The sequence below is a fragment of the Fusarium phalaenopsidis genome (genome assembly GCF_050370095.1).
Source record: "Fusarium phalaenopsidis strain FUZ10S chromosome Unknown contig_32332, whole genome shotgun sequence".
NCBI classification, from domain to species: domain Eukaryota; kingdom Fungi; phylum Ascomycota; class Sordariomycetes; order Hypocreales; family Nectriaceae; genus Fusarium; species Fusarium phalaenopsidis.
Window position 1 is genome coordinate 2,079,370 of NW_028145391.1, and position 16,179 is coordinate 2,095,548.

At 54.9% G+C, this 16,179-nt stretch overlaps 4 protein-coding genes across 4 annotated transcripts; 3 read left to right on the plus strand and 1 right to left on the minus strand.

The window, feature by feature from the left end:
- Positions 1–202: 202 nt before the first annotated feature.
- On the plus strand, positions 203–2,999 carry LRP88_13645 (proteasome regulatory particle base subunit RPN1; the record flags this gene model as incomplete). The annotated part of the gene is made up of 3 exons (XM_083250004.1): positions 203–320; positions 374–447; positions 498–2,999. The coding sequence occupies 3 exons, from the start codon at positions 203–205 to the stop codon at positions 2,997–2,999; spliced, it is 2,694 nt and encodes an 897-aa protein (XP_083094338.1).
- Positions 3,000–3,501: 502 nt separating this feature from the next.
- Positions 3,502–6,858, minus strand: LRP88_13646 (OPT oligopeptide transporter protein-domain-containing protein; the record flags this gene model as incomplete). The annotated part of the gene is made up of 2 exons (XM_083250005.1): positions 3,502–4,405; positions 4,454–6,858. 2 exons carry the CDS (start codon positions 6,856–6,858, stop codon positions 3,502–3,504), a joined length of 3,309 nt encoding a protein of 1,102 aa, XP_083094339.1.
- Positions 6,859–11,040: 4,182 nt separating this feature from the next.
- On the plus strand, positions 11,041–11,836 carry LRP88_13647 (5-formyltetrahydrofolate cyclo-ligase; the record flags this gene model as incomplete). The annotated part of the gene is made up of 2 exons (XM_083250006.1): positions 11,041–11,134; positions 11,205–11,836. The coding sequence occupies 2 exons, from the start codon at positions 11,041–11,043 to the stop codon at positions 11,834–11,836; spliced, it is 726 nt and encodes a 241-aa protein (XP_083094340.1).
- An 829-nt stretch (positions 11,837–12,665) lies between these two features.
- On the plus strand, positions 12,666–15,890 carry LRP88_13648 (mRNA transport regulator MTR10; the record flags this gene model as incomplete). Its single annotated transcript, XM_083250007.1, has 6 exons — positions 12,666–12,794; positions 12,859–12,948; positions 12,998–13,279; positions 13,380–13,470; positions 13,519–14,802; positions 14,851–15,890. The coding sequence occupies 6 exons, from the start codon at positions 12,666–12,668 to the stop codon at positions 15,888–15,890; spliced, it is 2,916 nt and encodes a 971-aa protein (XP_083094341.1).
- Positions 15,891–16,179: the final 289 nt, after the last annotated feature.

The window sequence follows — 16,179 nt, forward strand, 5'->3', positions numbered from 1 at the left end:
TCACTCGAGCTTAACCAAGCCGGCTCCATCACCTTCCATCCACGACGACCAGCGATCACGACCCCATCAGTAATTCGACATCACCCCCAGCGGCAACCGGCGACACAGCTCAGGCAGTCTTCAAGCACCATTATCAGACCTTTTGTCCTTTTCAATCTTGTTCTGTGGAGCTATACCAGGCGCCTAAGCCGTCGACGTCAACATGGCTCAGGATAGCGAAGTGCCCAAGGCGGCGGACAAGGGCAAGGGCAAGGCCGTCGATGATGCGAAGAAGGACAAGCAGCAGGAGAATGGAAAGAAGGAGGACGACAAGATCGAGAGTATGCGACCCAGCTATGTTGGCCATGCCATGTTATGCTAACCAACGCCCCAGCCGCCGAGGAGGAGCTCAGCGAGGAGGACCAGCAACTCAAGAATGAGCTCGACATGATGGTCGAGCGTTTGACGGTCAGTTTTTCGACATGGATTCAGGAGCGCATGCGCTAATGTTGACCTAGGAGTCGGACTCGTCGCTCTACAAACCCGCCCTGGAAGCGATGAAGACCTCCATAAAGACATCGACATCATCCATGACAGCAGTGCCGAAGCCCTTGAAGTTCCTGCGACCACACTACGAGACTCTGACAAAGCTCTACGAAGAATGGCCCGCGACCGATGACAGGACATCATTGGCCGATGTTCTCTCCGTCATCGGTATGACCTTTTCGGACGAGGACCGACAAGACACACTCAAGTACCGCCTCCTAGCACCCACCTCCGACATTGGCTCGTGGGGCCACGAGTACACCAGGCACCTGGCGCTGGAGATTGGCGAGGTGTATGCCAAGCGCATTGTGCACGATGAGCCCGTCAAGGACCTGATCGACCTCGCACAGCACTTAGTTCCCCTCTTCTTGAAGAGCAACGCCGAGGCTGATGCCGTTGATCTCATGAGCGAACTTGAGATCATCGAGGAGATTCCCCATTTCGTCGACGAGAACACGTACGCGCGAGTGTGCCTCTACATGGTCAGCATGGTCAACCTCCTCACCTACCCCGACAACGAGACCTTCCTCAAGACCGCCCACAACATCTACATGGAGTACAAGCAGTTCGCCCAGGCCATGGTTCTCGCGATCCGGCTCCACGATGTTGAACTCATCAAGGACGACTTCTACAAGGCTAAAGACCCTGCTCTCAAGAAGCAACTCGCATTTCTCATTGGCCGCCAGCGAATAGCTCTGGACTATCCTGAGGACACACTGGACGACCAGGAGATCGCAGAGTGTCTATCCAACTCCAAGTTGTCTGGCCACTTCAAGTCACTAGGTAAAGAGCTTAACATCCTCGAGCCCAAGAGTACCGAGGATATCTACAAGAGCCATCTTGAGAGCAGCCGGGTAGCGGGAATGACCAACCTGGACTCGGCCCGACATAACCTGGCCGCAGCGTTCGTCAACGCCTTTGTCAACGCCGGCTTCGGTAACGACAAGATGATGCTGATCGACGGCGAGAAGGAGACATGGGTGTGGAAGACCAAGGCAGACGGTATGATGTCTACTGTCGCATCCATGGGAACCCTCTTGATGTGGGACACTGAGAACGGTCTCGATAAGATCGACAAGTACACCTATTCTAGTGAGAAGGAAATTTCGGCTGGTGCTATGCTTGCCATTGGTATCATCAACTCGGGAGTCCAGATGGAGGCTGAGCCTGCCCTGGCCATCCTGGGCGACAACGACAAGCTAAACAACCCCGATCCCCTCATCCGAACAGCTTGTATCATGGGTCTTGGTCTCGCATACGCCGGCTCCAACAAGGAAGTCGTCCTTGAGCTCCTTCTGCCCATCATCTCGGATTCGACCCAAGACATGCAGATTTCGGCCATGGCTGCTCTGAGCTGCGGTCTCATCTTCACCGGATCTTCGCACCCTGAAATCAGCGAGGCCATCGTTACAACATTGATGGACGACGATCGCAAGAGCCAGCTGACGGACAAGTGGACCCGATTCTTGGCTCTTGGCCTGGGCCTCCTCTTCTTTGGCCGACAAGAAGAGGTTGATGTCATCCTTGAGACTCTCAAGGCTATCGAGCACCCCATGGCAGAGGCCACGGCCGTGATGGCCGAGATCTGCGCCTGGGCAGGCACAGGTGCCGTCCTCAAGATCCAAGAGCTTCTCCACATTTGCAATGAGCACAAGGAGGAGTCTGATGAGAAGAAGGGAGATGAGCTCCTGCAGGCCTACGCTGTCCTTGGAATTGCCCTGGTGGCCATGGGTGAGGACATCGGCCAGGAGATGGTGTTGCGACAGTTTGGCCACCTCATGCACTATGGCGAACCCAACATCCGAAAAGCCGTGCCCTTGGCTATGGGTCTGATCAGCCCCAGCAACCCCCAGATGAAGGTGTACGATACTCTTTCAAGATACAGCCATGACAATGACCCTGAGGTGGCCATCAACGCCATCTTCGCCATGGGTATCCTAGGTGCCGGTACCAACAACGCCCGACTGGCACAGCTGCTGCGACAGCTTGCCAGCTACTACCACCGCGACCAAGACGCCCTGTTCATGGTCCGTATCGCACAGGGTCTGCTTCACATGGGCAAGGGAACTCTATCAATCAGCCCTTTCCACACAGACCGCCAGGTCCTGTCCCGTGTCGCGGCCGCTGGTCTCCTGGCCACGCTCGTTGCTATGATCGAGCCCAAGGACTTCATCACCTCTCAATCCCACTACCTCCTGTACTTCCTCGTCACCGCCATGCACCCCCGTTTCCTCGTCACTCTGGACGAGAACCTCGAGCCCCTCAAGGTCAACGTCCGCGTTGGTCAGGCCGTCGATGTTGTCGGCCAGGCTGGACGACCCAAGACCATTACTGGTTGGCAGACTCAGAGCACCCCCGTGGTGCTTGGACATGGCGAGCGTGCCGAGCTTGAGGACGAGGAGTATATCAGCCTCAACAGCACCCTGGAGGGCTTGGTGATTCTGCGGAAGGTTTGTTTCCCCGCCTTGACCTAGAGTACAAGAAATTCATGCTAACTGAACTACAGAACCCCGAGTGGGAAAATGAGAAATAGAATGTTTGAACTTCTTTGGAGCTCGGGTGTCGGTCCAGGATGGGGCAGGTCATACATAGGCCAGACCTAATACACTGTATACTAAGGTAGTCTGCGGTACAAGTACAAGCGCAACAACCAAGAAGGGGAGGAACATGGACAATTGATAGACGGAGAATCGAGCAAACAAGATCATCTTGTCTCGGACGTGATATGACACTAACTATCTTAATCAAACCAGCTCCAATTCCAAGCTTGTGCTGGCACTCGCATTCTTGCAAGATGTGCTTTCCTATGCATCGCCATACAACCAACCAATAACCATACCCTGTTCATGCCCATAACCATGCAAAGTCTATTTCAAGTCGCAAACGTGCTGATGATCCGGCTGATTCTATATGCATTCCAGACCGTGGTCTCCCGAGTAACCCAAACCAAACACCGTAAAACCAATCATTGCGCCATCACCACGTAGCAGGTCCAAAGTGCTCGCCCTCAGGCACAGTATTATACGAGCAAGCCTGCCAGTCGCATCCCTGCTTGTACACCTCGGTGCCCCACCACTTGAGGTTCTTGGTGATGCCAGGGTAGATGAAGCCGAAAAAGACAACAACGATGCCAAAGGCAAGGCCAGAGTCGAGAGCGGCGCTGAGAGTCATGGTGTACTTGCTCCACCAGGCGTTATGGCGGCTCTTGATGATGTAGTTGAAGACGTAGCAGACAAGTACCCAGACGGAAAAGTTGAGACCCGTCGCGGGAGGAATCCAAGACATGGCGCCAAAGATGACGGGGAGGTTCACCTTGCGGAGGATGCTCTGGCGCTTGCGTCTGCTGTAGAGCCAGAGGGGAATAGGGAGGAGGGCGCCAAGAGGGAAGAACCAGACCAGGGCGCGGTAGATGGCCTTGGGGCCAAAGAACTCATTAGGGCCAACCACACCCCAGAGGATAGAGCCGTTGAAGTGCACTCTAGCAATGGGGCAGGTGAAACCATTGATAGCCTCCGAGGTACAGATGCCCTTGATATTGGCAAACATCCAGTTGAGAACGCCAATCTGCGTCAGGGAGGAAACGAGTGTCGCCACGAGCTGGACGGAGAAGAGAATACGGGGCGGGATCTTCATGTAGTGGCCCAGCTTGAGATCAGACGCAAACTTGATGCCCTGGGCTGATGAAATGTAGCCGTACGTGACGAATACCATGTTTGCGATGGGTCGGCCCGGGAAGACGACACCACAGATGAGCTGGCAAATGAGATAGATGCTGCTGTGCTGGTTCGTGACAGCCATGATAATACCGTTGGGGATGAAGAAGATGGCTCCAATTGCGAGTGCGAGGAGGAGTCCATACCATGGCAGATGAACAGGATAACTGAGAATGTTAGCTGGTTACTTTACGTAAATCCAAGGAGCAACTTACTATTCGACCACGAAAATGCCAATAGCAGTCATGGATAGGAATGTTATCAAGTACCAGCTCAACGGCGCATCCTTGTACTTCTTCATAAGCTTGCTGTGAATATCCTCGCGGCTGATGAGACCATCAACGTTGGACATAGACGTTGACATTCGCCTATACTCATCGTCGGTTGACTGTCGAGACGGTGGCGCCCCTGGTGAGCTCGACACTGGTTGGTATGCTGGTTTTCCCTCCTCACGAGCCTCTTCCAACGCCTTCTTCCAAGATCTCCAGATATCTGCGCCGTGCCAGCATGCTGTGTGTGTCAGGAGAGCAGCCAGACCCGCAAACTGAACGCCGTAGCTGAGCACATAGGTGATGGGAAGAAAGACTCGGCTGTAGTTCTGGTATGCCTCTCGGTTGAAGAGGAAGTCGGGGGTGAGAATCTTGCTCACATCGTACACCTTTCCTGTGTTGTCGAACACGGCAGCGGATAGGATCGGCATATAAGATGAGTACAGGACGTTGGTGTAGTAGAGGATTGGAGCAATAATCCACATGACAATAGTCAAACCTCCAATGACGTTCATGGCAGCCCAGAATGGAACCAGCAGGGGAGAGCCGACGTAGGTAACCTGGGCCCAGTCAAAAGTCAAGGGGAACAATCCAAGACCAGAAGAAACTCCAAAGAGGTTGGCAATGACAACGTTCTTGGGAGCAAACCATGTAATGACGTTGAAGTAGCTCAGAGCTGGCATCAGCAGGCCGGGGAGGAAGTAGAATAGGAACGAAACTGTCCAGACAATGTAGAAGAACTTCCACCTGCTGATGGTCCAGCCTCCAGCAGGCTTGTTCTCCTGTTTGTGGAGCGTCGAAAACATGGCAGCCGACATGAGGGTGCCAGGCCAAATCATACCGCTCGGTCGAACGAGGAATCGGCGCGTCAAACCAGCGAATCCGTATCCAAGGATCTGGGTCGAGATGGTAAGGAGCAGCTGGTAAACAATTGGAGCTTCCTGGTTGTAGAATTGAGTCTGCTCGACAATGACATCTGTCGCAAAGGCGAAACCAAAGGCGACGTTGCTGCTAACGTAGACGCAAGTATGCTCCTTTTCATTCCATCGCCCCTGAGCAAGCCATCGTCGCCAGGATGTCATCATTTTCGTCTTATGATGGATATGGCCATCCTCTGCAATCGACGTCGTCCGGACGCCATCGACAAACTCTTCTTCAGGGTCGTAAGGGCGCTTTAATAGGAAATCCCAAAGATGTCCGAGGGGGTGGACAAGAAGCAAAGCAATAACTGGAGTAATAGCAACACTGGGGTATCTTAATGAGAAGAAGAGATTGGTAGAGGAACCGAGAATAGAAAAGAGGACAGAGAGACACCACATGCGCGGTGTGTTTATGGAGAGGGTGGTGTTGTCGGTGGGAGGAACTGAGGCGCGAACAGCTTCATGGGGCGAGTTTTCCTGGTATTCGCTTTCTGAGGCAGCCGAGGAAGCGTCGTCGAGCAAGGCCCCATCTTCAGAATAGTCGTCCTTCATGCTTTCTTCTAAAACACCAGCAGGTGCAGGCTCAGCCACACCCAGACGGCCCTCGAGGCCAGACACGAGGACAGCGCCATCTATCTCCTCCGATAACCTCGACGAGGACTGCTTGGTAAGGGTGGAACGGCGAGAGGTTCGAGAGGTACGAGAAGTTTCGCTTCGCATGGTGTCGGGGACATGTCGAAGCTGGTGGGCGTCAGGATCCCAGCGATCACTACCAGCAGGCGAATTGTTGCGACTGGGTGTTAGCGAGACGGAGCCGTAAGGAGCAGCGTCGGGCCGGGTGGCGGCCGAGCGTAGGAAGGGCGTCTTCTTGGAAGCCATATCTAATGTGCCCTCAGTTGTTTGAGGAGCAAGGAAGCCAAGGTCAGAGGCATCTAGGGCTTCTTGATCTGAGTCGTCGTCGGCGGCGGCAGCAGTAACAGCAACAAAGGGCTGAAGCTCAAGGGCGGGAGTTACGGCGGCGACAAGAGGTTCAAGTTGTGAAACTGAAACGGACGAGGGCTGGCCGGCATGTTGGTCGCGGAGGAGGACGGGGGAAGGAGCAACGGCCGGGGCGGCGGCGGAAGCGGTAGTTAATAGTGTCTGTGAATCGCCAACGGCCGGAGCCTGGTACGGCGGCAATACATGGCCTTGGCCCTGGACTTGACCTTGACCTTGATCGAGAGACGGATCAGGCGGGTAAGGTGCCCCCCAGGCGTGCGAGGGTGAGACAGTGGACCGGGCAGTGGAGGAGGACGTGGAGGTTAGGGGCTGGAGGGCGACGTCCTGCTGCAGATGGGAGTCATCAGCCCTGGCCTGGGCCGAGGAAGACGACGAAGAGGACTGGCGGCTGTTGGTGCTCCTGCTACGGGAGGTGGTGGTGTGTCGGGGCATGGCGGGGCGGGAGTGGGAGTGTTCGTGGGATGGGGATGGGATGCTCGTGGCGGCGAGAATAGAATGCGATGGCGCCTGCGATTGGGAGCTATTGGGGACGAGAGAGGCCTCAGGGGGTACGCACAGCGACCTGACGACACGACACGAGGCTAGCGCTTGTCGACGTCTGGAGCGTGATCGAAGCCAGCCGGTAGCCTGCGGTAGCTTCTGCGAATAGAGAGCCAGTGATTGAAGATCCAATGCCGCAGTAGCTGTGCTGCTGCGCGCTGCCCTGCGTGCGTGGGATGGGATGGGATGGGATGGAGGGGTCCTTGTCGAGTTCCATCTGAGCCAAGACCTCTGAACCAGGCAAACAGGCAGCGGGCAAACAGGCAAAAGCAAGGCTGCGGCGCGCGGGAGCGAATCGAGCAGCGGCAATGTGCTGTTCGGCCGGTAACTAGTTCTACAGTATTGAATAAGCCCTGGTCCGGTAGCCCTGTCTGGCACGCGTGGGGAGCCGAGGCGCGCTGAGTGGGTGGTGACCGGGATCAGGCGGAGAGTCGGTGACGGGATGACGGAGGCAATGTCCACACGACCATTGGCCGCGCCTGTTTTGGGAATGCCAGTCTCACAGCGTCCGTCGCAGCTGATGGCTGGCTCAGCACCACATGGTTAATGCGATATCAAGTCAGTGGGTGTGGTATGGTGGTTGTCTGCGATAGAGATGGATCTCTCTCGATCCTGGAGCAGGAGGATCGAGAAACACGTCGCAGGAAAAAAGAGGGTGTCCTCTCTGCGACCCAAGCAAAGCTCCGAGAGGTCTGCCATGCGCATGTTGTGCAACTGTGAGACAACCAAGAGATTGCCAGGCGAGAGACAAGGGTCAAGACACGACAAGGGAGGACTCATCACAACAGCCAGCCCCAGGGGTGTAACTGACTCTTGGAATGACTTGTCTGGGACGCTTAAAGAGTGACGACGAGGGATGCAAATCCAGGAATAGGAATGATGAGCCACGGAATGGGCGCAGCCCGCTTCCTCAACCGCCAATCATAACCTCCAAAGCACCCGTGATCGCGAATCGCTCCTCTAGCTGCTTAGCCCGCGGGAGGCTGCGGACGCCAAGCACCATTCCGTCGGGGACCACCCCTGAGGTGATGAACGGACGGGAGGCCTGGCCTAGCAGTTGCTTTCTCGCTGGTAGAGCAATTTCCCCTGAAGCTGACAGAGAGTCGTGCTGATTTGCATCATGTTTGCACGCTATGGGAGAAGCCTGGTTATGCTGCGCCGCGCTGGCCAGTCAGGATGTTGATGATGACCAAGTTGACGACGCGAGGGAGCCACGATTGAAAAGAGCACCGCCTCACCTTGATCTTTTGAATGCTGTCGATGATCTGAGGTAATGGATACTGTTGCCGAGTGCTCAAGGCTCACGATGGAGCCTGCCAGAGCTCTAGGTACCTACATATCCCACCCCAGATGCAGGCTCCCCATCCTCATCTTAGTCAATCCATGTCCATCTCGGACGCACTGAGCACATCAACCACCACGGCCGGTAATAGCGGGCGGGCCAAAGAAACCCCTGCCTGTGTGGGTGATGCGGTGACGCTCAGACGCAGGAGCTCCCCCGTCCGCTGATGGATCTGATTAGATAACCCCTCCCATGAGACGCCATCGACATGTCCACGGCGCGCCTCAATCCCTGGCAGGCCAAGCCAGAGGACTGCCGCCCCTGCTGTAGCCCACGAGCGCCGTCTCTCTGCGGCCGCCCGTCCATGTCTGCTTTCGGCCATGGGCTTCTCTTCTGCGTCTAGTCGCGAAGATCCAGGGGGCCCTCTTGTTTCCGTTCCTAGCACTCGAAATGTTGCACAGCAGTCCCTGATCCTCAAAGCTACCAAAGTGTGGCCCCTCTTTAGCTTTCAAGGCTGGAGAAGCTTTCTAATACTCACCTCGATCTCGCACAGGTGCACTTGCTCGCCAGCTGGACAAATGCAAGTCCATCGACGGAATTCGGCTCTCGCACATCACGCCCCCATGGCCAGACGCATCCCACGCTGCAACTATCCATGTTCAATCGTCAAATTTTCAAATTGGAGATCCAATTCTATGCAGCAGCCACGGGAGGACCCCCTGTCAGCACCCGCCGGACGGGGATATGCTTCGCATGGCCGCCTGAGACATGGTGTTCTGTCACATCTGCAACTGAGCAATAGCGTGCCTCGCATTGCAAATGGCTGGCATCTCCTGCGCCTGCCCCGGGGCTCTCGCTTTCAGCTCGGACCTGGGACTTGTGAACCTGCCACGACAAGGGCAGGGCGAGACAGGGCGTTCTGCGGGGGCCAGACCGGACTCACGGAGCAGCTTTCTCTTTGAGCGGAGTAGAATTCAACCGATACGTGGTGCTCTTTCTTGCAGATGCCCAGTGTCCAAGGATATCGACATACGGATGGATTCTCCAAGGCTTCTGGCTTTCCAGTCCCACTCTGACAGGAATAGTGGAAAGTGGCCTGCTTGACGTGGGTGGTCTGCGGTTTGTATTTGTTCCGCCTCATCCATGTCAAGTTTGCCGGCCGGGCACTCAATGGGATATTGCAGAGCAACATCGCTCTCCAAAAGGGCGTGACTAACTGTGAAGTGGCTGGCTTAGTTATTGCAGGGACTTAGTGATATTGGACAAAGAGGGTCTTACTAGAGAGGTACTCTGTGCCATTGATGTTGCAAACAAGGCAGCCGGAGCTTTCTTTGCTTCGGGTCTTTTGCGTGTTCAGAAACGGGGCCAACAGCTCACCGGTTTAGTAGTGCCATGCTTCCGCATTTGCTATGCCGTTACCGGGAAATGTACCATGGATGTTGTCCGTCGCATGTACGATCGTCAGTCGTTGGTGACGAACCTTGCCGAATGAAGCGTGGGGGTTACCATCACCGTGGACATGGCCCTCGCAAGGTCATGTCGTGACCCAGTCGCGAGACGAAGACATGCTAACACGTTTTGGATTTTTCAATAATTCGCTCGAACTTTTTTTTTCTCAACACCCGCCGTTGTCGACAAAACTCGAGGCGAAATCGGGTCCTGCTTTGAAATCCAATACCAAGTTTACTTCGGGCCTCACCGCCGACTGCCGCTCCGCAGCAGCACCGGCTGCGTGACCCCAATGACGCGCTAGTTCGGGGCTATCCGCACAATTCTTGGAGATCAAGATAGATCTTGGAACGCTCATCGCACTCATGTGCGCTGATCAGAACAGCTGGCCCAGCATTCGGCAGTTGGACCAGAGCCACTGTTGCTAGGATCAAGGCTACAGATATTGTCTTGACCAAGGCCCGAGGAAGCATTACGGGGCGCTGTCTTCCAGGTAAACCAAATCTTGGATGAGTTGTTTCTTTCCAGCTTTCTAGAATCCCTTTGAAGCTAGATTAGCTCGCCTTGGTTGAACCTTAGCCAAGCAATAGCTCTCGACCCTGAGGATGCGATAACGCCAGCAAGTCCAGCAATTCTCCTTATTTATAGCTCGATCGGCCAAACACAGCATCTCTCTCGGCGAATTTTTACTATTCAAACCCCCCGAGACAATCGAGACAGGCCCATGTCTCAAATGATTCAGATGGCGAGTGAGGTATTGAGGCCCGACACCAAGACAGAGGGACAGCCTCATACCACTCGAAGCGGGCCTCGGAGGGAGATCACGCCCCAATATTTGGAGACTAAGCGGAGAATTTTACTCACATGCTACCTGAGTGCCACAGTTGCAAATGGAGAGGGCATACCATGAGATATGTGAGCAATGCTAGTGTTTGCAAGTGTGGACGAGCTTCCTCTGGCACGTTGGTGTCAGACACTCCAGAACACCGGTCATGTGATTGCGTGGACATCAGGAACAGGCTAGTTTAATATCAGAAAAGAATCCAATATTAGTCCAGCACGAATAGAACACGTGAGTATTTTTGTTATTATGTATTTCTTCAGAGGAGAAAAGTTCATTGACTTCGGTACCAACTCCGAGGCACTGAGTACACGGCTCACATCGCCGGCCATGTACCCCGCCAACAAAGCCGGTCGCCGTCGGGTCATGCCGGCACCCTCATGCTTAGCGTGCTCCTCCATGAACTATAACCAAGATTCCCTCTCACCAACAGGAATCTGTATCAATCCACCCTCTCAGCCTTCAGCCCTCAGCCTCTCCGGTTCCCTGTGTCAGCCTCGCTATGGCGTCACCCCTGTCTGCTGCCAAGCAGCAGTTGAGGAGTCTCATGAAACAGAAGCTCACGGCCGTCACCCAGGATTCCATTACTACCCAGAGTATGACAGCCATCACCATCATTGTCATGCCCGCACTCGTAGCGTCTGTCACCTAACACCCGTCATGTAGGTCGCTGCATATTTGAGGCTCTGAAAGAGTTTCAGCCTTACAAGGATGCAAACCGCATCAGCATCTACCTGGCCATGCCCACGGCTGAAGTCCAGACCGACGCCATTGTCCGGCACGCACTCAGCGCTGGCAAGCAGGTCTTTGTCCCCTACCTTCACAGGTCACCTCTCCAGACACCGGACACCCCGGCCCGGGTGATGGACATGGTGCACCTGGAGAACCTACAAGACTACGAGAGCCTCAAGCTTGATCGCTGGGGGATCCCGAGCGTGGATCCTGCCACCGTGTACCAACGGCAGCGCATCCTAGGCGGACCAGATGCCCATCACTCGGAGCAGGCCACCTTGGACTTCATGGTCGTGCCCGGCGTAGCCTTCGACATTGATGACGCAGGGTCGATAAGACGCCTTGGCCACGGCAAGGGGTTCTACGACTTCTTTATCAACCGGTACCTGGCCAAGATCCAGACAAAGGACGTGATGCAGGAGAAGCCGCTGCTGCTGTACGGGCTGGCTCTGACGGAGCAGCTGGTCCCTGCGTCATCAGAGCAAAGAGTTCCCACCGATGCCCACGATCGTAGACTCAATGGCCTTATTCTGGGCAATGGCGAGATTAAAACGGCCGTGTCATGATATCCGTAGAGGTAGATTTGAATAGATTTCGGAATCTCAGGTAGTCTAGATAAATGCCGGATATGTGAAAGATCCATGCCACGTGACAGGCCGTGTGGCCTCGAAGGTGTGGCCTTTGCAACGGCCGCCTCATGGGGCATTTCTTTACCTATTGATTCGACAAGGTTCCATCTTGAAACAACAACATGGGTATTATTAGCTTTCCGAGGAGACCCTCTGGAAATGAGATCAATCCGCTCGAGACAGCACAGCAACGGCGAAGCCAAAGCTTCTCTAGATACAGTTCAACAAGCCGCACCGTTACGCTCCCAACAAATGACATCAAATCACAATCTCATGCTTCAGGCACCTACATATACTCTCCCTCTTTTCACCCTCAGCCTGGCAGGCAACCTTCACCTTGAGGCTCATGAGGCGAATCGGAAAAACCACGGAATAACCCGAGGCAGATTGCCCCGCCAAGCATCTCTCCACCAACGTCGGTGCCCGTAGTCGGGAGGTGGGCTTTGTGTATTTTGCTTGCTTCTGAGTGCTATCCCACTTTCACATCTGATCACCAGAATCGCATCACCTCTTGCGCCTTGGCTCTTTGCCTTCCTCACTCCCTTGGGCCCGCACATCGTCCTTCTCCAGCTCCCCTAGAGGCTGCCGTCATCAGTCCCTTCATCACCGTCTCCAGCGCCCCCGACCATCACAATCTCCCGCCAGCCGCTTCAAAGCTACGGTGCCCCTTTGTATGCGCCACGACGACCACGTACGATCGCGCGCAGGCTACGCAAACCCTCTCAGTTACGACCTTTACGTCTCTTTCACTGCCGCATAATACATAATGGCCACGAACGGAGCCCAGGAGGCCTTCGCGCCACCCGATGTGCTGGCTGCCGTCATGACCATGAGGAGCGGGGAGCAGGAGGCCAAGAAGCACGCCCATGAGTACTTGGAGAGATTTCAGAAATCGGTGGGTCGCGCAGACTTGATATCTTGATGTGGACACTGTTTGTCATGCTAACATTTGATTCTAGAAAGCCTCATGGGCAACTATAATAGGAATTTTGCAATCCGATGCCGAACCAGAGGCTACCCTCTTTGCGGCCATCACCCTGCGTGGAAAGGTTGGAGACTCGCAGAGTGCCGCACCTCAGCATCACTAACAGCTCCCAGATCACATACGACCTTTCTACTCAGGTTCCTCCCAGCGAACTCCCCGGGCTTCGAAGCCAGATCCTCCTTCTCCTGAAGCACTTCGCCCCCGGGCCCAAACCCATCCGTGTCCAGCTATGTGTGTGCCTGGCCATTCTAGCGATCCAGATGAAGGACTGGAACGACGTCCTGGCGTCTGTGGTCCAGTCCCTTGGCGACAGCCCCGAGAGCTATGCCTGCGTCCTGGATTTCCTCCGAGTCCTCCCTGAAGAAGTCACCGAAGGTCGAAAGATCACCTTGTCTGTACGTGGATCGCGCAACCATAGACCGGGAACCCGCTCTCTTCGAGATCGTATCGTCTGGTCGTCATCAACCCGAGTACAAGTCTAATTGTTCGAATTAGGAAGAAGATTTGGCGGCGCGAACCCAAGCCTTGTTGGGAGATAATGCGGACCAGGTTGTCCAACTCCTCATTAACTATTCTCAATCGTCACGTATGTCGAGCGGCCCCAGCCCCGCGCAATAGCTAACAGGTTCTCTAGCTGCTGCTGCCCAAAATCCCCAGTTGATGGAGTGTATTACATCTTGGCTGCGAGAGGTTCCCGTCGGCAACATCGTCAAGTCACCCCTTTTGGACCTCATCTTCACCGGCGTTACAAGCGACCAGTGCAGCCAGGAGGCTTCCGAGTGTCTCTGCACCATCCTTAGAGAGGCTAGCGATGTGGATGTGACCCCGGATGTCATTGAGATCCTGTTCCCAAGGATCATCTCCCTCAAGCCTCAAGTGGCCAAGGCGGCGGAGGAGGAGGACACCGAGACTCTCAAGGCCCTGACCAAGGTGTATGCTACTGCGGGAGAAAGCTGGGTTGTGGGTATTGCTCGCCAGCCCACCCATTTCCGTCCCCTGGTCGAGGCCATCCTGGAATGCGCCTCAAGAGACACGGAGCGAGACGTGATTGAGCACACCTTCAACTTCTGGCTGGAACTCAAGCTGTATCTCGTGTTGGACATCTATATCGAGGGTCGTCTGCAACTGGTGGATATCTACGCTAAGCTGGTGGATATTCTTCTGAAGGATCTTGAATACCCCAAGCCGGACTCGGGCAACGAAAACGACCTCTTCGACGGAGACCGCGAACAGGAGGAAAAGTTTAGGGAGTTCCGTCACCATATGGGTGACACGTTGAAGGACTGCTGCGAGGTTATGGGGGTCACGGAATGCCTGACCAAGGCACTCCAGGCTATTCAAGTATGGATGTCCAAGTATGCCAGCCAGGTCACGGACACCAACGTCCCTCACTGGCAGGAGCTGGAGGCTCCTCTGTTTGCTATGCGTGCCCTGGGCCGTATGGTCGACAAGGACGAGAACATTGTGTTGCCGCAGCTCATGCCTCTGCTCGTGCAGATCCCCAGCCACGAGAAGCTTCGGTTCGCCACCATCATGGTGCTGGGACGTTACACTGAGTGGACGGCAGCGCACCCCGAGTACCTCGAGCCTCAGTTCAACTACATCGTGAGCTCGTTCCAAACAGATTCCAAGGAGATCATCCGTGGAGCAGCTCTCGCCATCAAGTATTTCTGCACCGACTGCAAGCATCTCCTTAGTGGGCAGGTGCTTCAGCTGCAGACTTTCTACGATCAGATCCTGGACAAGCTGCCCGACGCGAGCAAGGAGGAGATCACGGAGGGTGTGGCCAACGTGGTAGCTGTCCAGCCTGTGGAGGAGGTTTACCGACTGCTCAAGACGTACTGTGACCCATTGATCCAGCGACTGATGGCCAAGGCGAACAATGCTACTGATGAGGATGGCAAGTTGGCACTTGCGGGTAAGTTACTAATGAAAGTGAATATAGGAACTAGCTAACCATTTACAGATCACCTCCAGCTCATCACCATCTTCGTTCAGAACGTGGTGCCGCCTCACAACCCAGGCCAGGAGAACCTTGCTGTCAAGTATTGGCAGGAGGTGTTCCCCATTCTCTCGACTGTGTTGGACAACTTCCTCAACTTTACGCCCATCTGCGAGCGCGTGTGCAGATGTTGGCGTAACATGGTCATCTCATACCGCACAGCGATGGCGCCTATGCTTCCTGACATGGCAAACAAGTTGGCAAGCGGCTTCAACAACTCGCGGGAGGGCTGCTTCTTATGGGTGACTTCTGCCATCCTGCGCGAGTTTTCCGAGGCACGAGAGCACGTTGACCCGGCGACTACTGAGAACATCTACACCTTCTTTGAGGCTCAGACGACAACATTCCTGAGGGTCATGACGGAGCTGCAGCCGAAGGAGCTTCCTGATGTCATTGATGATTTCTTCCGTTTGTTGATTGATGCTCTGCTCTACTACCCTCAAAAGCTTATCCCCTCTCACCTGTTGAGGTCGATTTTTGAGGCAGCCATCTACGCGCTCACTCTGGAGCAGCGTGACCCCCTATCTTCGACGCTGCACTTCTTGAGGGACCTCCTCTCTTACGGAGGCGATAATCCGGCTACAAGTGACGGAATTCCCGAGGCTGCGGCGGCTGAAATCAAGACTATTGTCAAGAACCTCTTGCTTGCACTTGGAGAGAACCTGGTGAAGCAGGTCATGGCGGGTATGATGATCACGTTCCCACGTGACTGCTTCGCAGACGGTAGTGGTGTCTTGCTGGCCCTGTTTGAACTGCTCCCGGCCGAGACGCACCAGTGGGTATCGCACACGATACAGCTCCTGCCCGAGGGTACTGTGTCCCCAGAGGAGGCGAACCGGTTGATGGTCAAGATCAAGGAGAAGCTCGAGTCAGGAGACCCAAGCGCTATCAGGAACGTGCGTGCCGTCCTACAGGACTTTACCAACACGTACAGACGACGTAACGTGGCACCCCGTGACGGTCTCGGCCAGCTCGAAGCTACCCGGTTCCAGTTCTCGGGTTGATCGCACAGGGCACTACAGTAATGGGAAAATGGAGGGAATGCTGGACATGGGAGGATTGGGAGGGGGGTTGAAGCCCACCTATCTATATGGTATATTACCAGAGGTAATCAGGCAAGGGCTATGAGAAGATGGATCGACTTGAGAAAAACTAGACGTGTATGTATGGTGGGATTATCAAAGATAATTGAGCGTTTTTACCGGGGGAAAATGGGATAGGAACTCATGGATGGGGAGGCATAGCGATACGATATTGGGCCCGAAGAGAGACTGCGGGCATTGACGACAAGGA